Source organism: Globicephala melas, chromosome 14 (genome assembly GCF_963455315.2).
Source record: "Globicephala melas chromosome 14, mGloMel1.2, whole genome shotgun sequence".
NCBI classification, from domain to species: Eukaryota; Metazoa; Chordata; class Mammalia; order Artiodactyla; family Delphinidae; genus Globicephala; species Globicephala melas.
In genome coordinates, this window is record NC_083327.1 from 85,066,660 (window position 1) to 85,092,911 (window position 26,252).

Consider the following 26,252-nt stretch of genomic DNA (forward strand, 5'->3'; position numbering starts at 1 on the left):
CAGACTTAGAAAGTTTAAGACTCTTGTCAAAGTCCCAAAGTGGTGAATTGGAACTCACACAATACAACTCCAGAATCAAAATTCTTTGGAAAACTAAGCTGCTAACTGGGAAACTTGCCTTCTCTTCCCAAGCTCTGAGACAGTGTAGATAGCACAGGAATTCTCTCTCCTGAAGGGCTGTTCCAGTGGAGTGTGAGTACAGAAGTACAGGAAACGATTCTGGTTCATCAATGTGCCCCACGGCTAGCGACTGCCTGACCAAGGCTGGGGCTCAAGAAACAGTGTTAAATAAATGTCCTACCAGCTTTTTAAAACACATTATTTCAACACTGCTTTCAATTTCTTCCATTTACTGGTCTATTACTTTTCTATCATCATTTGCATTAAATGGAGCAATTTATATTTTCCTCAAAAACTGTCCATTTTATCTAGATTTTCACATTTATTAATATAAGTATCCTCTCATAATTTGTCATTTTCACTCTATTGTTTTACTATCTTTTAAATTATCTTCAAAATGATTGTGATAATCATATTTTATGCTTTATTTTTAGTGCTTTAATACCACTTAGATTTTCTATCATCTCCTAAATTTTCTATGTTTTCTTTAAATTTTTCCTCTCTGGTAATATGAATGTGGCTTTTAAATTCTCCTAGTATAACTTTTGATGTATTTAAATATTATTTAAATTACATTCCTCAATGCATCAATTTCAGAAATTAAATTTTTTCTACTGATTCTCATTTACGAAAAAAGAAATTAATACTTTTATAAGTATAAGAATGTTATAGTCCCTGCCATGTCTGTCTTAATCCTTGGTATTTATTCATATAGACTAAAAATTTTATCTCAGTCCATTTGGATTGCATTATTATAATTTTGTCACTAAAGTATACATATTTTGTTTTGAAAGTGAGTTATTAAGAAACACTTTCTAACTATGATTCCAAATCCAGAGACAATTTTTAAAAACATTGATAAATATCTATAATATGCTACCTTTCACGTACAAAGGAAGAAATATAAGAAAATATACATGTATCTGCTCATTGTTAAAAAAATGTTTTATTTTATTTAATATGGTTAGCTTACATTTTAGAAGTATGTCAACATCTGTTGCAAGCAATATGGCAGATTAGATAATTTGACATTCCTGAAAAAAACAATTTTAAAATTATTTAAAAGCTGGATAAAGTATATTTCACAAATATTTTATAATGCATTGCTGGGCTGAGAAGAATGGAGGAATCCACAGAAATCTAAAAGGAAGCAGATAAAGGAACCCCGTGAGGTAGCAAATCCCAAACTGTCTTTTTCTTGAGAGCATCAACTAAAGCCTAGATATAGAGTTGACGCTTGAACAACATGGGTTTGAACTGTGTGGATCCGTTAATTTATTTCAATAAATGCCGTGGTAGTACTGCACATCTGCGGCTGATTTGAGTCTGCAGATGTGGACCCGTGGATACTGAGGGCCGACTGTAAAGTTTTATGTGGATTTTCAGCTGCATGGATGGGGCCAGGACCAGCAAAGGGCTATGGGCTCATCTTAGTTTGAAGGGTGAATATACTTACAGCTGCAAGGGGATTACAAGGAAACCAGATTATCTTGGATTTATTGCTGGAGGGAAAATAAAAATCTCCTCTGAAAAATAATAACTGCACATCATGTGGATTTGAGGCTTGAATCTGTACCACTCAGTAGTCTGAAAAAAAATCTCAACTAGATCATTTGATTAAAATTGTCCTGAATTGATACTGCCTTAGGTGATTGACAAAAACAAATACATATCCAATCTCTAGAAATATAACAGGAAAGGAACTTCAATAGCCTCAATAATATCCATTTAAAAGGGCCAAAGGAATATGATTTATGGTTAATAAATAAAAGGCATGAGCATATAAGTCACCATCGATGAAAGGCAGATGAAACAAAAGCCAAGAAACTAATTTCAGAAAGAATATGAAACAATACAAGAGAGGTATAGTCATATTTCAAGAAATAAAAGATAAACTTGAAAATATGTCCAGGGGACAAAGAAAAATGAAGGACTGAGACAAATCTAAAAACCACCAAAATGTAACTAATTATAGTCAATATATGGAGAGATAATATTTATCAACCTGAATTCTCCATCCAGCAAAAATATCTTTCAAGAAAGCAGTGAAAGAAAGATATATTCAGACACACAAAAATGAGAGAGTTTCTTTCACGTCAGCAGATTCTCACTCAGGGAAGTTCTCCGAGACAGAAAAAAACTGATTCCAAATGTCAGACCTGAGATATAAGAAGAAATGAAGAGCAAAGAAACTGGTAATTAGGTAGATACATCTAAAGAAACACCTCAGTGAACTTCAGATTTCAGACAGTATGTCTTCTTCCTATCCAGAGAAACCACTGGGTTAAGGAAGTAACGAGGGCCTCACTACCTATGTGGAATGCATAAAAGGAAAAATACAGTGAACAGAACACAGTCATTATCCCCGAAAATTATCCTCCCAGGGAGACAAGGTCTCTGCTTTCGTGAGGCTTATATTCTAGTGAGAAAGCCAGATAAGCAAATAACCGAACAAATCACAGATAAATATGTAATTACAGGTTCAGCTAAATTCTATGAAGGAGAAGTATATGACATTAAGAAGGCATAGCAGGGGCTTCCCCGGTGGCGCAGTGGTTGAGAGTCCGCCTGCCGAGGCAGGAGACACGGGTTCGTGCCCTGGTCCGGGAAGATCCCACATGCCGCGGAGCGGCCGGGCCCGTGAGCCATGGCCACTGAGCCTGCACATCCGGAGCCTGTGCTCCGCAACGGGAGAGGCCACAGCAGTGAGAAGCCCGCGTACCGCAAGAAAAAAAAAAAAAGAAAGAAAGCATAGCAGAGTGGAATTTGACTTAGGAAGGTCAGAAAAAGCTACAGTTTTGCTATGTACCCTGCTGCTCCTAGGGTTATACAGTTAAACAGGATACACTTGGCCCCTGAGATGCGGGAGAGAAAGGAGTAATGACCCTAGAGAGAACCACATAGAGTATATTAACTGACCTGAGGGGTTTAGAATAAGAAGCCAACTAAAGCCTGAAAAGACTTGGCATCCCCCCTCAATTAAGCTACAAAAGGGAATGATAAGTAAAAGTGAAAGAATTAGAATTGATATACAGAGAATTACATTTTGGATTTTATAGATACAGAAGTGTTTTCTAAATCATAATCACGCAGAAGTATGCAAACAATGAAGTGAAAAGTATAGTCAAGTGATTAACAGCATGGGGTTTGGGAGTCTAAATCCAGGCTCCAAGAGTCAAGCACCGTTGGAGGTGCCCACACTGCAGACCCAGGCCTCGGTGCGCCCGTCGCTTTTCGACCTCTGCACACAAGGTCTCCCCATTCTCCCCATCCTCCTTCACGTGGAGCAGAAGAGGGCCGACCCACCGTGGCAGCCTCGGCCTAGGGTTCATATCATTTCTTTTCAGGTAAACAGCTAGAATGCTGAGTCCACAATCCAGGTTTCAGTAGAGAATCTGACTGGTCCCCGTTTGGGTCACAAAGAGCTGTGATTGAAGGTCAGGGGTCACATGAAACAAACACGGCTGCCATGGCCAACCCCTGTGGGTCTGTCTGGAGATGTTGGGGAAGGAGTAATGAGATGCGGACTATCACAGTTACATGATAATAAACATACCAGAAATCATAAAAATTACGGCAAATTATATAATAATTTTCTGAAAGGAAGTTTTGATTTTTAAGTAAAAATCTCAAATTTTAGAAACAAATTTTTGGAATGAAGAGGAAAGAGATCTGTTTGCTATTTTAGTAGCTCAGCCATTCTAAAATACGACCAGTATGTAAAACATAAAGTATTTACAAGTGGGAGTAATTGTGAATAATTCAATTTACTAAACCCTCTTGTTGACTGTTTATGCGAAAGGCACTAGGAGAGATGCTAGGTGAATACAGAAATGAATAAGGAAAGGTCCTTGTCCTAAAGAGCTTTTAATCTTGTAACATAGATATCACAACGCAAGGGGAAACGAGGGCCGTGCAAATGGAGAGGATCAGTTATGAGCTAAGTCGTTCAGCCAATAAATAAATTTTTAGTGCAACTACTGCTGTGCTTTGCACATGAATACTATTAAAAATCTCAGACTACTGTGTTTCTATTCCTACTAACATTTTATATAATATGAATATTATATAAATATTATACTATATATTTTGTGAGTTTTGATTACTCACAAAAACAAATATCACATTGCAAAAATACATCCCAAATCTCAAATAACAATACCAAACGCACAAGAAATACACAGTAAAAGTTTGCAGAATAACCTTGTAACGGAGTCTTATATATTTCGGCTATGAATATAGGTGTTATTGGTTCAGAGCATTTTTCTAAAATGTTACATATGTGTTAATACCATAATAAAACTCAGATGCCAGTAATGGAATGCCTCGAAATACTTTTGAAAGTGCCTATGCAAGCTGCACTTGACAGTGGACTGTGCTTGCAGTGAGTCAAACCAGAAACACAGGGTCTGCCTGGCGCACCAAAGGCTGGACCAGGCACCCCTGGGCAGCCCCATGCCACCAAACAGTCTGAGCCACGGCCGCCACAGCTCAGGAATCTATACGTAGCAACTCCATCCCTGCACTTTGAGAGTCATCTTAAAAACTATCTAGAATATTCACATAAAACTTCTGCTCTCATTTTCTTCTACTGCGGATTGTGTGTGAAAAAAGGGCATAGACTGTCCCTGACATCCCAGCCCACAGTGAGGAAAGACCTTCTATACCAAACAGTAAGTCTAGAAACGCCATTCAGAAAATAGGATACCACAAACCAAAACCAAAACAATAAAAAATATATGATTTTATGCCTAAATGTCACCATGTTGGCAAAATTCCCAACTGGTAATAACCACATATAGAAACAAAATACAAAATGAGCTTTAAGGTACTTAATTATGATACATCTATTAAGTTGTTTGTAACATAATAGTTTATCTTTTTAAAGAAGCTTATAACATTCTCTTATCTAGAGCACCTATATCTAAATTTAGATACTTACATTATTACACTCTCCAAGGAAATACAGTGCAAATCCATCAGCTTTTGTGGCTGCCAAAGTAATAAAAAAGGAAGAAACTAATCTCAATGGAAGAATATAACATGCGTGAATTCTCTAAGGTGAGACCTCAAATATGAGTCTTTTGAATGGATTTGTTAGCAAAATTAACGGTCATGCAGTAAACTGAACAAAATAATTTATGGCTTTACTGAATCACATACTTAGAATATTAGCTATTGCAATTTTTAAGATGTGACACCCGCAAATGCATACAGCAATGTACTATGTAATAATACATCTGTCAAAATGTGCATATCAGAACTATTAGAAAATATTTTTTAAATTTGAGACTTACATTTAATTTTTAAAGTATTTAAAACTAGACAAAGGGATATTCATAATACTGGATAACCAATAATATAGGCATCAACCGGAAAGAACGATGTACATATGCTTATATATCATCAGTGAAGAGAACATAATTTAACTTTATCTTCGGTTTAATTTTTCCACTAGGAGGAATATAAAACGTTTCTTACCAATTTTAATGATGCTACTCAATTCATAGAGGAGTAGTTGGTTGTCTCCTCCTGTATCCAACCGTTGTTCTATATAGCTGTTTAGTTCGTATACAACTCCCTGCATATTTGTATCTTGATACTATGAATAAAAGAAAAGACATAATTAAATATAATAAAATAAAAATTCCTTAGTTTGTAAAACATACTATTAATATATATGGCTTTATGTTATGTAATAGCTATTCATTATGCTTTTATAGAGCATGATTTAAATATTATGATCTACTATAAACACAGATTGAAAATTAAAATTGCTACAACTTACTAAGAATTATCTATAGACTCCATGCATGCTTATTTATGCTAAAACATCGAATGTTACAAATTACTATTTTGTTTCTGAAGTTTTATATTGATATATGATGTATCAGGCAACTAGATCAGTAAAAACAGTTCGAAAGTTCGCTAACTGAATGAAACATCCTAATAAGCTAGAAAAGCCCCCCCGTGCATCGCACCGGGTGAAACAAAGTCTATTACTCTCCACTCACTTGGGTCCACGTGGCGACCACTCTAGTCTGACCTCAACTCTGCCACTAGAACGAGCTCAGGAGCCGCCGCCGTAGTAGCAGCAGCCCCGCTGCAAGCCCGTGGCCCTAGGCTGCACCGCGGTGCAGAACAACAGCAGGTGGACAAAGGTCTGGGAAGAAGGTGGAAGCGAAACTGCTATAGCCAGCACTGTGTCTTCTTCAAAGGGCTGAAAACAGTCTTCTAGGGAGCTTCCCTGCTACACAGCTTGCCTTCCTAAAGCCTCTTCTCCTAACATCAACCATGGCGAACTTTAAAATAAAATAAAATTCTGTGGCTCAAAACACTCTTGGGGTTTTTCCCACTGTACTTAGAACAACAGCCTCCTCCCAGCGTGGCCTTCGCACTGCAAGATGTGGTTATTTTCTGCCTCGGAATCCGTCTCAAGCCACCTCTCTCTCTCTCTCTCTGTCTCCCTCTCTCGCCCTCTCTCTCTCTCTCCCTCTCAGCAGGCCTATTGCTTCCTGTTACTGTTGAGCACTGTACTCAGTAAACACCTGTGAAATGAATAAAGAATGGCTGAACCAGTCAGTCAATCATTCCACAGACATGCGCAGCCAATCCTGACAACCTACTATACGTAGGAACACTTCTAGAAACAAAAGATGCTAGAGCATGAACAAAATAAAGTTCCAGTCCTCAAGGAACTTACATTCCCGTTGGAAGAGAATAAGTAATCTACACGGTGTGAAGGAAGGCAGTGGTCATGGTGCAGAAAGGAGAGCTGGGACGGCTGACAGTAAATGCCTTTGGAGGGAGAGGGCTACCTTTTGAATAGGATGGTCAGGGAAGGGAAGGTTCAGTGACATGAGATATGGGGACAGACTCCAATGAAACTTAGAACCCGTAAGGGCTGAGGTCTGTCCATCATCCACCACCTCTCTTGGCTTCTGACCTATTACCCAGAAAATCAAGTATCAAGGATGGCTTGTCGAGAGATGAGTACACACCGAGGGGAATGGATTAGATTTAGCTGATGTATAGAAACCTCGGAAACAGAGGAGAATGGCATAGGCTGGTGCTATTCGCAGGTGCTGGAACGCGCTAGAATAAAGACGATGGTGGAAGGCAAATTTATACGGGTGCAAAAAGCAGAAGTACTGGCTTCAGTGCGCCAGCGCTTGCTTGGCTAAAACCTATTCCCCCAAATGGCTGACATTAAATGAAGCTGAAAACCAGAACTTCCCTGGTATATATTCCAACCTTGGCAACACTGAAATGCTAGAGTGGATTTGTCCTGTACGACCCGTTTACCCATCCCCTATCTATATCCCATGGGCACTCCCTTCATCAAGGCCATGAAAAATGCATCCCGAGGCCACACCCGCCTGGCCTGTGTGAAGAGCTCTGCGGTGTGGGCCTCGGATGACTAGGGGCACCACCGCCCTCCAACAGGGTCCCCTGCTTCACTGAGAAGATGGGATCTTGGCGTCGAGGGGACAAGAGGCAGCACATAATCTCCAGAGATAAGGTACTGTTAGCAAAATGGACAAAACGGAAGCTGCTATCAGAATGACCTGGCCAGTAGAGCTCTTCGACATTGGATCAAGCACTCGATCAGTGTTCCTGGAACTGAAATAGATAGGGCGACCTACTATTTTTTCATTTGTCTGGAGAGAGAAGTTCTGGGTTAAGTGAACAAAAATCTGACTTAATTACCACAGCAGGAAGTCAGGTACCTCAATGAATTCCAGACTTGAGCCACTTCACAGAACTTCTTGAATAAAGCCAGGGGAGACCAGGTCCCCTTGAGGAAGGATTTTGATTCATAGCCCCAACTTTACAGTGCTTCTTCCTACATTCCCCAAAGAGGTCTGCTGTCTTTAAGCTGGGTAACTGTGCACTGGGCGAAGGGGAAATTAGCAGAGTGATAGTGAAAATGTGCATAAGAATCAAGAACACTTGAAATTCCGATGCCTACAAAACGTGACAGCATTGTGTGGGGTCGCAAAAGCTTTTGTTGTTTCTTATCATCTGTAAAAAGATCCTATTTGAGCTATTGCAAGTTTTGAAGAACTCCAGAGAAAATATTCTACTCTAATATACCCTTTCTTCCTTACCGCTCATCAGAACCACTCATTCTACAACCCCCCCACCCCAAAGTCCTGGGAAAGAGCTTATCTGAGACTGAAGCCAAGAGATAGAGACTGAGTCTTAATGACAGACTTTGAACCCCTAGACCCGGCCATGCAAAAGCCTTCAAGCCTAAAATTCTATCCCTAGGCATTTCTTTTTCATGAATCAATCCATTCTTCGAATATACCCTCTTTTTGGTGGGGAAGGGATACTTTAGCTAGTTTTAAGGTGGGTGTTTAGTCACTCAATAGAGGAGTCCCTATAAAAATGATATACAGACTGACCCTTTTCTCTGACAATGTAATTCTGAGAATAGGCCCTTTAAAATGACCAGAATGCAGCGCTGACATTAATGACCAGCTGTTCTCCATCTCTTTTGGACAGGAAATGGGTTGTCACACACAAGTGAGAACAAGAAGACATTTGGGGTTATGGACAGTTTATCATGAGATTTCCTTTCAAGTCTCTGGGCTTCATTTTTTTCTTTTGTGTAACTAGAAGATTGAAATATATTGTCTTTAAAATACCTTTCAACAGTAACCTTCTGTGGTGATCTATGACCTCGATTTTGTTGTTGTTTATATTAAACTTCAAATTCTAATCTTGAACCTAACAGATGGGTTAGTACACCCTGTTCGCTTTGATAAGCAATGACAATTGCATAAATCTCATAAGAGAAAAATGTTTAATTATGATTACTAAACTATACAAATGTAATATTACCTCTAAAATATTAAAGACGTACATCCATAGTTAGTGGATCGTTCAAACCATAATATATTGAAAACTTTAAATTATATATAAATGTGAATAACAGGAATAATTATTATTTGGTTCTTAGCCTTATGGCCATCTTGCTGGTCATGAGCCCTAACACGAGAGGGAAGGAAGACGCAACAAGTGGAGATGAACATCCAAAAACGCACTTCTCTTACGGAAACAACGTGATGAAGAAAGTTTACTAAGGGATCAATTCCATTTAGTTGAATAAACTTTCAATTCTATGTCTTGACTAATAGAAAATTACGATAGTATATTCATGAAGTTGTTAAGAACTTGTGTTTGCACAGCATTTTTAACGTCACAAAGTCCTTTCACCACTGCCTTTATTAAAAGAACCCATATAAAGTATATACTGAGTATCACTGAGACATTCCTCAATCAAGATGAGTTAGAACTCTAAGGTACAATGAGTTGGGCGGTATAAACCTTAGAATCAAACTGGACATGGCCAACCTCATTTTCTGTTCCACGCTGGTTTTCATGCAGTACTTGCTTTTCATTAGAACAACCACTAAAACAATGGATTTGCAGAGATATGACTTCATTGACAGGACTGTAGTGACCTAACATTAAAACCGGGAACTATGTCAGGTTACTACTGAAACTGTGAGCGCCAGCAAGCTCTGACAGACGGTATTGTTTCCCATGAAACAATGGGATGTCCTAAATCCCATTAGTATGTCCTAAATCATCCCTGTGGGTTTGTTGTGGTGCCTAACGGCATTTGGAACACAGTTTGGGAAGCAGGGGAACGGCCACTCTTTCAGCCAGAGGGAAATAGTATTTTATGAGACACAGTGGTAATGAATGGAGAAGTATTAACTCTTGGTTCAGAAAGAAAGCTGAGACCTGGTCTCACCAGAAGAGTAAATGTCCTCAGACTTGCTAAAGTGAATTAGGCGTTTAAACACAGATTGGAAGACCACCACAAGAGTTTAGAGGCAATTCAAGAATGGAATGGGAGAGAGAACAAGATGAAGTCTGTGATGCCTGCTGGCCCCAAGAGCCCATGACTCTGTGAGGGGTTACTGACATATCTCGAAGCACTGTAACAAACACACTAGAAAACAGAGTGACATGGGTGTTAAGTTGGATAAACACTTAAAAGCATGCAAAATGAGCTCTTAGTTTCCAGTATGAAGCTCAATGTTTGAATAATATCTTCTCATCATCATTCTTTAGATTTTTCCTGTTTCTTTTTTAAATTTACCTTTTTTTAAAAAAAATAACTTTTTGTTTTGATGTAATTTCAAACCTACAGAAAACTACAAGACTAGTACATGAAACTCCCGCATACCAACAATTATTTACATTTTGTCATATTTGCCTTATACTCTTGGTAAATTATTTCCCTTCCTTCCTTCCTCCCTCCTTCCTTCTCCTTCTCCTCCTTCTTTTTCTCTTTCTCCTTCTTCTTTCTCTCTCTTGCTCCATCTTTTCTATCTATACACACACATATATACACACAACAGTAATAAATATTTTTTTCTGAATATTTGAGAACAGGTTGGTATGCTCCTTTTACCCAAACCTTCAGTATATACTTCCTAAGAAAAAGAATATTAAGAGAATACACTGAATTTGTACACTGAATGTGAGAGACATAGTTACAATGCAGTTATCATAATCAGAAAAATTAACATTGCTACAACAATATTAGCTAATTAAAAATTCACATTCATAGAGAACAAACATGTGGACACCAAGGGGGGAAATTGGGGGGGGGGGTGGGATGAACTGGGAGATTTGGATTGACGTGTATACACTAATATGTATAAAATAGATGACTAATAAGAACCCGCTGTATAAAAAATTAATTAATTAAATTAAAATTTAAAAAATTCACATTCAAATTTCATACCTTGTCCCAATAATGTCTTTATAATTATCCCCCGCTCAGTGGTCCAGGTTTGAACTCCAGATCATATATGGCATCTAGCTGTCGTGTCTTTTTGGTATACTTTAATGTGGAACAATTCCACAGCCTTTCTGTGTTCAAGCCTTTCTTGAACTTGATGTTTTTGAAGAATATGGGCCAATTTTGATTTGTCTGATATTTTCTCAAGATTAGATTCAGGTTCTGTGTTTTCGGCAACAATACAATGAGGTGATGAAGTTAGAATACTATCAACCATCCTACATTTGCTATTTGGCATTCTACTGGGAAGAAGAGCTTTCTGTTTTCCCTCATTCATTCATTTACATGAGCCTGGACTCACAGATGCTTATTTTATTCAACATGTGTAATTAATATTAATTAATACTGTTATACATGCATTTTAATGCTCAAATTGTCCCAGATTTGACCAATGGGAAGCCCTTTAAGATATCTCCTATGCCCTTTTGACAAATTTTCATGATGCTTTCAAGACTTTCTTACTTTCTCATCAAATATTTTGCTAGCGCTTGAACCAGCCATTTTTGTTTCTTAAAAGAAGTCCTAGATCCTTTTAGTGGCAAATGACATTTAAAATCTAAGAGCTGGAGCTATATGTGCCCACTGCTGTCATTGCTTCTAGGCTCCTTATCGACACAAATATAATATATATATATATGAGAGGGCCTTATGTAAATATATATATACATATATACAAATATGTAATTCTTTACTTATTTATTTATAAATACATGTAGAGTAAAAGATTAAAAACTATGAGTTCTTACTGATACTTTCAATTTCAACCAAACACCACAGTGTACACATTCTAATATTCCCCATTTCTATATCTGTAATTCCTTACCCAACAATGAAATATCTTACTGGCAATGACTATAACATATTTACATATTTTCTCAAGCCTAGAACATACGGAAGTAGTTTCGGAATTGTTAAGCCATGTCACTGAAAATAGCAAACCTACTAACTAGTTGTCAATATGTTTTAGATTTTTAGGTAAATGTAAGAAATACTAAAATATACAAAAATGAAATGTACAATTCATTAAGTTTTGACAAACAGATACATTCTTGTAACATATACACTAATTAAGACACACAAAATCACCATACAGGAATTAGTTGCATTACTATTCACAGACTATCTGAAAAAGCAATTAAATAACAGTCTCATTTACAATAGCATGAAAAAGAATAAAATACTTAAGAATAAATTTAACCAAGGTGGTAAAAGATCTGTATGCTAAAAATTATAAAACATTGATGAATGAAATACAAGAAAGCACAAATAAATGAAAAGATACCCCCATACTCATGAATTTGAAGAATTAATATTGTTAAAATGTCAGTGGTATCCAAAGTGATCTACAGATTCAATGCAATCCTTATCAAAATTCCAGTGGCATTTTTCCTAGAAATAGAATAAACAATCCTAAGATTGTATGGAACCATAAGAGGCTCTGAATAGCAAAAGCAATCTTGAGAAAGAAGAAAAAAGGTGGAAGCATCACACGTCCTGGTTTCAAACTATATTATAAAGCTATAGTAATCAAAACAGTATGGTACTGTCATAAAAACAGACACTTACCAAATGGAACAGAATAGAGAGCCCAGAAATAAACCCATGCATATAAGGTCAACTACTCTTTAACAAGGGCAACAAGAATACACAGCATTGAAAGGATAGTCACTTCAATAAATGTTGATGGGAAAACTGGATATTCACATACAAGAGAATGAAATTGGACCCTTATCATATGCCATACACAAAAATCAACTAGAAATAAAGACTTAAATGTAAGACCTGAATACTGTATTGCATACCTGAAATATGCTAAGAGTAGATCTTCAGCATTCTCACCACACACAAAAAAAGAAAAAAGTAATTATGTGAGTGATGACTGTATTAATTAACTTTATTGTGGTAATCATGTTACAACATATATCAAATCATCACCCCGTATACTTTAGACATATACAATTATTATTTGTCAAGAAAAGAAAAGGAAAATAATTTTTAAAATAAATGTAATTTTTAAAATAAATAATAAACATCTCAGCAATAATAATAAAGGTATAGAACATTTCATCTTTCTATAAAGTCCCTCCCATGGTCCTTCTTAATTAACCATCTTCCCACTAGAGTGGTGCCTGTTTTAAGAATTTTATGGAAATGGAACCACACACATGAACTATTTTGAATCTTGTTTTATTTGTTCAACATAGTATTATTGATATTCATCCATGTCGGTGTGTGTTCTGGTAGCTTGTTCCTTTCTATTTCTGGTAGCATCTGTGGTATAAATATACCACAAATTGTTTATCTGTTCTACTATTGTTGGATATCTGGGATGTTTTTGTTTCCAGCTTTGGAATGTTGGGAATAAAGCTGTTATGAACATTCTTGCAGAAGTCATTTTGTGAACACAGGTTTTCAATTATATTAGAATAAAGGCCACATGTAACAAACCAACAGCTAACATCATACTCAATGATGAAAAGCTGAAAGCATTTCCTCTAAGATCAGGAACAAGACAAGGATGTCCACTCTCGCCACTTTTATTCAACATGCTTTTGGAAGTCCTAACCACAGCAGTCAGAGAAGAAAAAGAAATAAAAGGAATACAAATTGAAAACGAAAAAGTAAAACTGTCACTGTTTGCAGATGACATGATACTATACACAGAAAACCCTAAAAACACCATCAGAAAAGTACTAGAGCTCATCGATGAATTTGGTAAAGTTGCAGGATACAAAATTAACATACAGAAATCTGTTGCATTTCTATACACTAACAATGAACTATCAGAAAGAGAAATTAAGGAAACAATCTCATTTACCACCACATCAAAAAGAATAAAATACCTAGGAATAAACCTATCTAAGAAGGCAAAAGACCTGTACTTGGAAAACTATAAGACACTGACGAAAGAAATTTAAGAAGACACAGACATTTGGAAAGATAAACAGTGTTCTTGGATTGGAAGAATCAATAATGTTAAAATGACATACATCCCAAGGCAATCTACAGATTCAGTGCAATCCCTATCAAAATACCAATGGCATCTTTCACAGAACTAGAACAAATAGTTTAAAAATTTGTATGGAAACACAAAAGACCTCGAATAGACAAAACAATCTTGAGAAAAAGAACAGGGCTGGAGGAGTAATGGTTCCCCACTTCAGACTACAGCTACAAAGCCACAGTAATCAAAACAGTATGATACTGGCACAAAAACAGACACAAAGATCAATGAAACAGAATAGAGAGCCCAGAAATGAACCCACACTTATATAGGTAATTAATCTATGACAAAGGAGGCAAGAATATACAATGGAGCAAAGACAGTCTCTTCAGTAAGTGGTGTCGGGAAAACTGGACAGCTACATGTAAAAGGATGAGATCAGAACATTCTCTAACACTATACACAAAAATAAACTCAAAATGGATTAAAGACCTAAATGTAAGACCAGATACCAGAAAACACCTAGAGGAAAACATAGGCAGAACACTCTGACATAAATCACAGCAATATTTTTTGGATCTCTTAGAGCAAAGGAAACAAAGGCAAAAATAAATAAATGGGACCTAATTAAACTTAAAAGCCTTTGCACAGCAAAGGATATCATTGACAAAACAAAAAGACAACTTACTGAATGGGAGAAGATATTTTCAAATGATATGACTGATAAGGGGTTAACATCCAACATACATAAACAGCTCATACAACTCAACATGAAAAAAAACAACTGATTAAAAATTGGGCAGAAGAGGTAAATAGACACTTTTCTAAAGAGGAAATGCAGATGGCCAAGAGGCACATGAAAAGATGCTCAACATCACTAATCATCAGGAAAATGCAAATCAAAACCACAGTGAGATATTACCTCACACTTATCAGAATGGCTATCATCAAAAATCACAAATAACACATGTTGTTGAAAAGCGAACTCTTGTGCACTGCTGGTGGGAATATAAATTGGTGCAGCCACTGTGGAAAACAGTATGGAGGTTTCTCAAAAAACTAAAAATAAAACTACCTTATGACTCAGCAATTCCATTCCTGGGTATATATCCAAAAAAACCCAAAAACACTAATTCAAAAAGATACATGTACCCCAGTGTTCATAGCAGCATTATTTACAATTGCCAAGATATCGAAGCAACCTAAGTGTCCATCAACAGATGAATGGATAAAGAAGATGTGCTATATATATACAATGGAGTACTACTCAGCGGTAAAAAAGAAGTGAATTTTCCCATTTGCAGCAACATGGATGGACTTGGAGAGCATTATGTTAAGTGAAATAAGAAATAGAAAGACAAATACTGTATGATATCATATGTGGAATATAAAAGATACAACTAGTGAATAAAATGAAAAAGAAGCAGACTCACAGATATAGAGTACAAATTAATGGTCACCAGTGGGGAGAGGGAAGTGGGGAAGGGCAATACAGGGGTAGAGGATTAAGAGGTACAAGCTATTATATTACATATAAAATAAGCTACAAGAATATGTTGTACAACATGAAGAATATAGCCAATATTTTATAATAACTATAAATGAAGTATCACCTTTAAAAACTGTTAATCACTAAACTGTATACCTGTAACTTATATAATATTGCATAGCAACTATACTTCAATAAAAAATAAATTTTTTAAAAAGTAATACTTAATTCTCAGAAAAAAATAGAAACAAAATTATACTAGGCAAATACATGACAGGGATATTCCTGGGTCAAAAAGTAAATGCATGTTTAACTTGACAAGAAAGTGGCAAACATTTTTCAATGTTATATATTAAAGATCAAGTTATCAAAATGATTTGAGTATTTTAGAGGAAAATAAGTTATAAATATAGGTCATTTACTTCACACAAACACCATAGGCAGAAGAATTTTAACTACTCTAAGGATGAGCAATCGCAATGAACAGTTAAGAAAACCTGTGGCCTCAAAGGCATCGTGGGAGAAAAAGAGAACAGGGCTAGGAAAGAGGGTGCTACTGACCCTTTTGCAAATGCTTATTTTAAAAGAAGTCCTCAACAGCAAGCAAGGGATTAGTAGATATTCATCTTAACTAACTGAGCCCATCCTAACACTAAGAGGAAGCTGCCTCGCTTGTCCTGCCACATAACTGAGTGCAGAGGGAAGGCTACACGTGGCGCTAGTTCAGAGGAAGCGTCTTACGAAAAGCTGCAAAGGATGGAGAAAACAGGAGGAAGGCAGGAGAGCAACGAGCAGGACATGAGGACAGAATGATCACAGCTTACACTTACGAAAGACAGTAAATTCACGTTAAAAGCGGCGAAAGCAAGCAGGCTGAGAGTCTATAAATGAGGGAGGCATTCTTTTGAAAACACATCATCAGCTCAACACAAGGACAGAAATAATAAAAACTAATATTCCTAAAGAACACTTAAGTTTTCAAAGGACTATTATTAACTAATTTAATTTAGGGCGAAAAGGTCCATGAGATGAAAGGGCTTTTCATAATAAAAATTTAATTTAGGAAGAATGACTCCAGGAGATAAAATAGTTTCAAATCACTCAAGATAAAATAGTTTCAAATCACTCAAGTAAAATAGATTCAAATCACTTAAGACCGCTAATAGAAAACAAATTAAGTTATCAGGAGAAGATGAATAAAGAGAAGGTTAGAGAAACAAAAGATGTATCTAAGGGCTTTACCTAGTAGGTATACTTCTGAATGTCAGTAAGTAAATAAGTCTTTTTAAACAAATATTTATTCACCAACGTGTCAAGCACTATTGTAAGTATCAGATAAGGCTCTAACGCTCACAGAATTTAAATCCCAGTGAGGAGAAAGTGATAAACAAGAAAATATCAGCTTGTGATAACATCTACGGCAAAAATGAAACATATTTATGACTTTGTTGCCACCTTTAATGTAATAAACTGCGATCTAGGAGAAACTGGATTTTATGCACAACTACTCTTTGGCTGGATCATTACTATTTTTGTTTTTCATTCAATAAGGAAATGTGCACAAAACAATGGCCTTTAATTAGCCTTTGGTTCTGTGGCCAAGACCAAACTCTACTAAGACCAAACAGCTTAATACTGTTTCTCCATTGTTAACACTTTTCAGCATCTATATTCTAAAATAAAGTTGTGGTTGCCAAGAAGGGTCTTAAAAAACAGGTAATAATTTAAAATCTTGTGAAAGAAGAATGTGTTCAGTTCCCATTTTTTAAAAGAATTATCATAATGGTTTGATATTGTTTTTAATCACCACCGTCATGATTAATAGGATCTGTATTCTTCTATACATCACTCATATCATTTTATTATCATTGATCAGGAACAAACTTTAATAGACAGATGATTGGTATGTTTAATTTATTGTTAAGATTATGGGTTTCATCCTTAGTACAAGCAAACAAAAATCACTATCTTTGACCACCGTTTTCCAGTATGTAAATAGAATGAAATATTTTCGTAGAGCAGATGGATGCATTCAGTTACATAGGGAAATATTTTGCAACTAGTTCTCTCAGGAAACCGAGGTGCTTAGAACTGATACTCCACACGGGTTTCTATGGCTATAGTTAATAACTAGCGGCAAAGCCTGTGAAATGAAATTTAGCTAAAACAAACAATGCCATGCTTTATGAGACATTTTCTTTGGGGTTTCCACAAAACTCAAGTTGGAGTGCCTGAAGCTATTTTGACCGGTGTGATATGGAAAACACAGACCCTGCTTGCAGGCTTCCAGCCAGTATTCCTCAGGAAAGTGGGTGATTTTCCATCAGGGTGAGAAATACTTGTTGCGCTCTTTGATATTTAAAATCCAAAATGCCAGAATTTCACTTTCCCTGATAGGAATGCTACATCTCTGCCAGCTCTGGCTTCTCCGTCCTACAGATATGCTGATAATCAATGGGACGGTGACCTGCCTGTCCTCTAGGGCCTTCTTTCTAAGTATCATATTCAACTGTCCAAAGCCCACCTCTTAGCCAAATCCTGATTAAAGTAAATTATATATAGGGAGATTTTAGAAGACATGCTTTCTGTCTGCTTCTCCACACATTCTAACTTCTGTCCTTGGGCCACAGCACATGAGCCCCGTGATTATCAGCTGGAGGCGGGGTACAGGTAACATGAAACATTACTCCAGATAATTCTGCCATGTGTCTACCTACTCTCGCTGTTTGTATATCACCTTCACTTACTGAACAGCGAACCACATTTTAATAGTATGTCTCTGAAACTTACTAAAGATGGATGTAAGATTATATAAACAGATTTGTACTTTTATGAAATTTAGTAATGACAATAAAAACTTTGCCCTTAAGAATAATTGATTGGTATCCTTCCCTAAGACATGTAAAAATAAATAAAGGAAACCTTATTTAAATTGGAATCAGTTAAGGGCAGAAGGGGGAACTCTCATGCAGACCCCAAACAGGAAGAGACTACCTTGCATCTCCAACTGGGAGAAGGCTGCTTACTACCTAACTACCCAGTAGAAGAAAAGAAAATCTTCACCCCGCCCAGGCACAGCCCAGCCAACAAGAGACTGTCACAACTCAGCCAATGAAAAGACACTACACTCTGAACTCCCAGTTTCCTCCAGTGGACTCCTTGCTTATCAAGAGCCCCTCCAAACCTCCCCTTTTCCTCTGTAAAAGACCATTCCTCTTCTTTGTCTGGACTTGCTTACAGTCTTTGCTATAACATTCTTATCCCAAATTGCAATTCTCTGCTACTCCTGAAAAAAAGATACCTTGCTGGTAAAATAACTGTCTTTTATTTTTAAGGTCAACTTTACACAAGTGAAGCAACCTACTTTGGTTCAGTTTCACGTAACTGGAAGTTAACAGCCTGCTTATTCATAGAAAAGTACTGACTATTCCAATTTTTATTTCTCCTCTTCTGTTTCTTCCCCTATTTTGTTTCTTTGGTTATATTTGTTTTCTGATAACCAATTAAAAATTCTTTTTAAGACTGATATGGTATAAAAAGAAATTGAAAGTGAGTAAATGGGAATTAGTTGCGAAGGAAAAGACTTGATGTGTCCTGAGGAGGCTGCCGAAGGTGGGTGAGGCCCCTTGAGCACTCAAGGGCTGTGCAGCAGCCAACTTGCCCCCTGTCCCAGATCATCATGCTTTCTCTCTCGACTGTATTATTTTCGTTAGTATAGTTCTGTTGTCATTTAGCCCATTTTTAAAAAGACAAACCAAACATTTTAAAAAGAAAATATCTCAGGGGTGGAGACTGGAAAGTGGTCAAAAGATACAAACATTCAGTTATAAAATAAGTAAGTTCTGGGGATATAATGCACAGCATCGTGACTATAATTAATAGGACTGTATTGGATATTTGAAACTTGCTAAAGGGAGTAAATCTTACAGTTCTCACCACAAGGAAACAGACATTTATAACTATGTGTGGTGGTGGATGTTAACTAGACCTATTGTGAGGATAATTTCACACTATGCACATATATTGAATCATTATGTTGTATACCTGAAACTAACGAAAGATTATGTGTCAATTGTATCTCAAGAAAAATATCTCAGCTCCCTATTTAGCTACCACCCTATTTCTCTTCTCTCTTTTAAGGCAAGACTCCGTAAAACAATTGTCTTTATTTGCTGCCTACAATTTCTCTTCTTCCTCTCCCTCTCCCTCCCTCTCCTTCTCCTTCTCCCTCTTTCCTCTCTCTCTCTCTCTCTCTCTCTCTCTCTCAAACTCAACCTAATATCTCCAGTGAAACAGCTCTTACTTATGTCACCAATGACTCCACATTGCCAAATCCAGTTGTCAACTCTCAGGCTTCATTACCCTTGAAATACAGGCAGCATTTAACACACCGGTGATCATTCTCTCTGTCTTGACATAATTTCTCCTCCTTGCCAGGATGCACACACCCCTGGTCCTCCTCTTGCCCCTTGGACACCTCTCTTCAGTCTCTGTAGGTCCTCCTCCCATCTCAGGCTTCTAAATGTTCTGTGCCGGGGCTGGCCTTTGGTTTTTATCCTCTTCTCAAACCACAGGCACTTCCTAGGTGATCTCATCTAGCCTCACCACTCCGCATACCACCCTACATGCTGATGATTCTCAACTCGTCCATGTTACTAAGACTTCTCAGAGTTCTATCTCTAATCCAGATCATTTCCCTACACTCCAGACTTAAATATACCCAGCCAACTACTTAACATCTCTATTTAGAAATCTACTAGTAGCTCAGACTTAGCACATCTAAGACTAAGCACCCAGTAGTGGCTTCTGTTTCCCCCTCCTCCACACACACCTTGACCTGCCCCTCTGGCAAACACTCCCATCTAAGTAGTAGCAACTCACCCTTCCATCTGCTCAGGCAAAACCTCGATGCGATCATTGCTCTTTTTTGTCTCTTTTTATACCAGACGTCTGATTAATCGGCAGTTCTTGTTCACTCTACTTTCCAAATATACGTAGAATTCAGTCTACCAAATCCAAACACTTCTCCCCACCTCCATCCTCATCAGCCGGGGACAAGCCATCTTCATCTCTCACCACGATGACCGCACTAGCCTCTACCTGCCACCACCCTTGGCAATGAAAGTCCTGCCGAATTTATTAAGATTTCTGCACTCACGTTTGCGCTAGTAAAACTGGTCAATACTTTTTCTATTTTGTATAATGCTCTAAGTTTTGTTTTAGGAATAAAATTCGGTCTTGAGTGAGATAAGTTATTTTCTTAACTTTGGAAATACATACTTTATATTATGTAGGAATTTTCTCCTTTTTTATGTTTGGTGGAATTATCCAGTAAAAGCTTTTGGGTATGGTGCCATTTTAGGGGGGTCTTTTAATAACTTTTCAGTTTTTTTTCGTTGGTTAACAATATATTTAGGTTTCTTAACTCTTTTTCAATCAATTTTAATAATTTATAATTTCCTTAAAATTTCCCATTACATCTAATTTTTCAAATGCATTAGTATCTACTATTCCTTATTAAATGAGTAATAATCGCCCTGTTGCCTGTACTATAGTTATCTTTCCTTTCGCATTCCTTAATATTCGTTATTTTCTTATTTCTTGAACAGAGTGCCAAACACAGCCTATTTTATTGATCTATTTAAGAAAATATCTTTTTCATTATTAATCAAGACTGTATTTTAAATTGTGGGCCATTAATTTCTTTTCATTAATTCCCTCTGCTTTTAAAAAGTTTATTTTTGGTGTTCTAGAAATGAATATAAGAATATAAATTTTCATCCTATTGCACACCTTAGGTTTGGTAGATTTTGTCCCCATTTTACATTTGAGCCTTTTAAAAGTTATTTTTTTAAAAGGTCACCCAGATGAAGAGTGGCAAAGTAGAAATTCAAATCTAAGTGTGATTTACACTATACCAGAGAAGTTCTTTTGAATGTATCACACGCAAAAGACATAGAGATGCAATTCACACAAAAAGAAACATAGTTAACATATGGCAATATGTTTATTTGCTTTAAAAAAAAATTAAAATAATGGCATGCCATTTACACAAGAAGAGATATAATTGCTAATCAAATTGGGTTAAAATGAAACCTTAAATTGGAACAATAATTTGATAAACCAACTTAACAATGTATATTAATTGTCATAAAATATTTGTGTCCTTTGACCAAGTAGCCTTGAATCAGTGTTTTTCCTCAGGACATATTTCATAAGACTAAAACTGCTATATAAAAATTAGAATATAATGAAACGTATCTACAGCATTTTGAGCGACAAAGACAGTACCCACGAATTCTAGACCTGGCTAAACTTCTCATATTCTAGCACTAAGGACCCAAATACTCTTCTTATCTTGTTTTCTCTCTCTTTTCCTGTCAGAAGCTGGAACCACTTAACAACAACAACAACAATAATAGTCAAATAAAAGATTAACTTCGCTGACTAGATGAAAACAAATGACACAGATATGACAGCTACCACATCCCTCTAGACCCCCTCCTGCCTCAACCTCTCTGACCAGGGCTCTTTCCTGCACTCATTCAGTTCTGGCCCAGATGACCTCCTTCTGTAACGTGAACCTTCCTGCCTCTGGGCCCTTGCACTTGCTGTGCCATCTGCCTGGAGTGCTCCTCCCGCAGTTCTCAGCATGGTTCCCTCCTTCATCTCCCATAATATTTCCTCAATTACCCTGGTGAGCCATCCCTGGCTGCACACTCACACCCCTAGCACCACATCCTCTGTCCTGGCTTTGTCTCTACAGTTAAGACCACTCCTAATCCACCATCACTCTCTATCAGCTCATTCTGCTTTATTCTTCTATGTACTTATCATAATATTTATCACTGCCTGATACATAAAAATTAAAAAAAACTTGCAACTGTCTCCACCACCACCTTCCATACTATGATAACTGGAATACTGTTCTGCACTGTATCCCTAAAACCTAGAACAGTGCCTGGCATATAAATGCCCAAGAAATATTTGTCTATGGAATGGCAGGTAAGGAGGAAGGCACGGAGAGAGGGAGGGATGGAAGGAGAAAGAGAGGAAGAAAGAGGGGACGGAGAAAGGGCTTCAGACTTATAGATCTGACTTGACTTCATGGAAAAAACATCTTCCATTTCTGGATCAATAACCAGAATGTCCTATATTTTCTTGGAAAAGCTAATTCTCCCTAAACCCTATTACAGATACATAGTGTCCGAGGGCTACCTGGCCTACCTCGTCTTACCAGGGTCAAGCCACAATTGGTCTATAACGTCATGGCATTGCCTCCACCTTCTAAAAAATATATTAATAATGCATACTCTGTCCAGAGAATGTCAACCCAGACCCTAAGGAGGCCCACGGGAAAAAAAATTATTTTAAGTGAGTGTGTCTCACTGGGAAAGACAGAACACAATCCCTCTAATTAAAGAGCTCTGTATGGAGTAGGGGGTATAGCCTTTTTGGAGCTGCTACAAAAGTCAAAACAATACTAGTCGATGGCAATTAAAGAGAGGTTGTTTGGCGCTAAGTGAGAAAGTATGTCACAATAACCGGAACTGCCTGGAGGGGTAAGAATCTGCCTCACTCAAGAGCATGCTTTTGACAATGGATGTGCCCTGTGGCCAGTCACCAGTTACCAAAAGTTTGCACTAGGATTTCTAAAGCTTAATTTTAACTTAAAACATTGGTATACTATTTTATAATGCAAATTCTATGTATCAGAACTGACCAAGATCTGGGGTATATTCAGAAAAAAAAAACCAAAAAAAAAACAACTTTTAAAGATCCTGGCAACTGATACTATTCTAGGTTATCTGTTCATATAATTATGATTTCTCACCTGGAATTGCATTTTCTCCAAATTTGGTATAAAGTAAAAGAATTTTATAAAATAATAGCAAAGAAAAAATGACTATGTATAGTTTATCATCATTTCTAATGGGCTTAAAGATAGTGTGTGGTATTGTCTGCATCTCTTCTCTCTTCACCCGGAAGAAGGCACTGGCATAGTAAGAAGTAGGTGGCAATCTGAATCCAAGATGTCTTGTGGCGATATTTTGCATAACTAAAATATATAGAAATGCATTCAATTAAAAAGTCTACTCCTTGTCTATATAGCTGTTCTCCCCAAATAGAACCTGGCTTATAATTGAAAGAGTGAGCTGCAGTAACAAAATCAGTTATGACAGAGAGTATGGTACAAAATCTTTAAACTGGGGGACCCTGGAGGTGAAGGGCGAGTTCCACCAAACAGGTGGATAGAGTTAACATATTGAAATAAGCAAGGTATCAGAAGGGCAGCTCTGGTCTTTGCTGTGAGCAGAACAGGGTGTAAGGAAAACATGGGGTGGGTTGAAATCACCTTTCTGGGCATCTCTTTTCCCACTTCTCTCAAAAACAACAACAATGTCTAAAATCTTCTGAAGGCTATAAAGGTTAAATTGAGGTCAGGGTTTCCCTATAAACTAAAGTTATTCTAAAACAAGAATATTGATGAGTAAGTTGTAGGTTTTTTTCCTACTGTCCTGGTTTTATAGACACCTGGTACTATCTCAGAGATCTGAGACAGTAGCTTTGCCAATATCGACACCCCAGTATCTTATGACGGCCCAGGTCCACTTGTGAGAATATTCTTTTATCCTCAAACATGGCTTTTCAGCCATTTCTGCTGCTCTCAGTAGCTGTAAAATTCCAGGCTGATCCCTCTGTCCCCTAATATACCTCGAAGCACTCAGTCTTGGGAACTTTCCAGGCGTGAATCCTGTAAATGTGAAGTTAATAGTGCATGTACCCAGGAAAACCCTGAGACTTACAGAACTCTTACGAGTCTGTTAGGTTGCTAGGGACAGAAGAAATTCTGCCCAGTCTCCAACAATGGTCCTTGTCATTTTAAAGATTCCTTTCTACAGATAATTAAAAATAAAGGAATAGATCTATATATGTGATCCTGATAACAGTACTTCAGTTTATATCTTATGATAAAGAGTGATCTCTTACATAAGGTTGCATCAGATACAATTCTGATTATTTTCAACACTGAATCCACATTTTAAGATCTTTATCTGTAAACAGGATATATAGTTAAGATTCTTTTTCATATGTAATTACAGAATTATAATTTTGTAGCATTAAACATGGCATGCTAAAATGCTCTCGATACTCATTCCCCATAAGCTTTTAAATTTAAGTCTCATAACTTTAACACTAAGTGTTTCTCTTGAACGTGAGAACGATGCATTTAGTATTTCTAAAAGTACCGAAGAACATCACGTCTTCAGCTCACGAGTTGTCACCTTTTGTTCTCCCAGAAAGAAGGTGCATGAACTTAAAGGCAGGGTTAGCCCAGTAGCACACGTGCAAAGCCACTGAGCAGGGGACGGTGAGGAAGCGGCCTGAGCAGACCGTCGCCACATGGGAACTCGGTGTCAGTGCTGCCTTATCTTATGGCTTTTCAAGAGAAGCCAGAAATCCAATCTTAATATGCACTCTCTCAACATCTAAATGTTGGCAAAAAATTCAGAAAACCCCATAAGCATGGGCAGGCCAAATGGAACGCATCTGTTAGCTGTATTCAGTTTGAGGCCTCCAATTTCACACCTCTCTCCTCACTGGCTTTACTCCATACTGATGAGTGATACGCTGGAGAGGGCACTCACTTTTTGTAATTATTCTTCTAACACTTAAACACGTTAGCGCACTGAAAATATACAAAAGAATTTATTTCCTATATTGTGGTACCAAAAATGATATTCACGTTACTTACCCTGCTGACTTCCTTAGGAGATGATTCATCTGGGGGATGGAGAAGGAAGGGAGAAAAAATACAATTAGAAAGTCTGAGTAGTTTCTGAAATACAGAACATGTCATTCACGCTCAATAAACTAGAAGGCTATTTGCAATGCCTCCGCTTGTGAAATCTAGGAATTTGGTTTTAAAACTCTATAAAAGTTAAACAGTAAGCTTAGAGCTAGATGTATGTATTAATTTTGGAGGGAAATGAAATAACACAACAGTTTGCCAGTCATTTTCAAGAGTACCTTTTTAGAGTTTCTAAAATGGTAGTACCTGCAAATATGGCTACACTGTGGTTTATCAAATACACGTACCTAGAAAGGGTTTGTAATATTTGCAATATTCTAAATGACACAACCCACATGAATATCTCAAATGGTCATTGGCACTTGCGCTGTGAGGGTTATTTCCAGCATTTCTAATTTGCTGAAATAAGACATGTGCCTGCATGGCTCCCTGGTTAAGGCGTGAAACACACCTATTAATAGTGCTGCTTTGTACCACGGGTCCCAGGAGTTGGCGGGGGCGGGGGGGTTGTACCAGCACGTCAGCATTCTTCACTAGTAAAATCAGACTCATGGACTGACCTGGTCTAGCTGAGGCCCTCTGAAGGGCTCTCGCCACGAATCTGGCTACAGGGCAAGAATATGCCTGTGTCCACCAGCAGGGTACAAGAAACAAACTGTCCAAGACTCCACTTTAGGTCCACTGGTTAAGAGTATCCCATGCCCAGTAACTGGCTCTGACCCAGAGAAAAGGTGTTGATATGGCCCTTCCAGAGGAAGGGTGACTGGAGCTGGGCCTCTCCAGACCGCTCACAGGGAGGCAGCCTTTAATTTCATGCTGTTGCTATCTTGTGCCTTGTTTAGCAACCAAACCCCCTCTAACTACCACCACCAGCACACACTTAACACAGCAGATTTCTAATGTATTCTACATAAAAGCACAGCCTAACCTATCTCAACACTGACAAAGTTCACAAGCCCAGACAGGGCTGGGATTCTTCTTTCTCCTTCAATATTCTTTTAACTAAACCACTGAGTCCTTTTGTTTCCTCTTTTTTCTTATCTTTCTCAGATTTACT

General features: G+C 37.4%; 1 protein-coding gene across 4 annotated transcripts in view; it reads right to left on the reverse strand.

Annotated features, from left to right (window-relative positions):
- The window catches only part of PDE10A (phosphodiesterase 10A), a 584,018-nt gene that overhangs the window by 86,904 nt on the left and 470,862 nt on the right, over positions 1–26,252 (reverse strand). For all 4 annotated transcript variants that reach the window (XM_060283260.1, XM_060283259.1, XM_060283262.1 and 1 more), the window contains 3 exons: positions 25,139–25,167; positions 5,602–5,722; positions 5,063–5,112 (listed from right to left, as the gene is read on the reverse strand). In XM_060283260.1, coding sequence (XP_060139243.1) covers positions 5,063–5,112; positions 5,602–5,722; positions 25,139–25,167 — 200 coding nt within the window. The remainder of the gene's footprint in view (positions 1–5,062; positions 5,113–5,601; positions 5,723–25,138; positions 25,168–26,252) is intronic.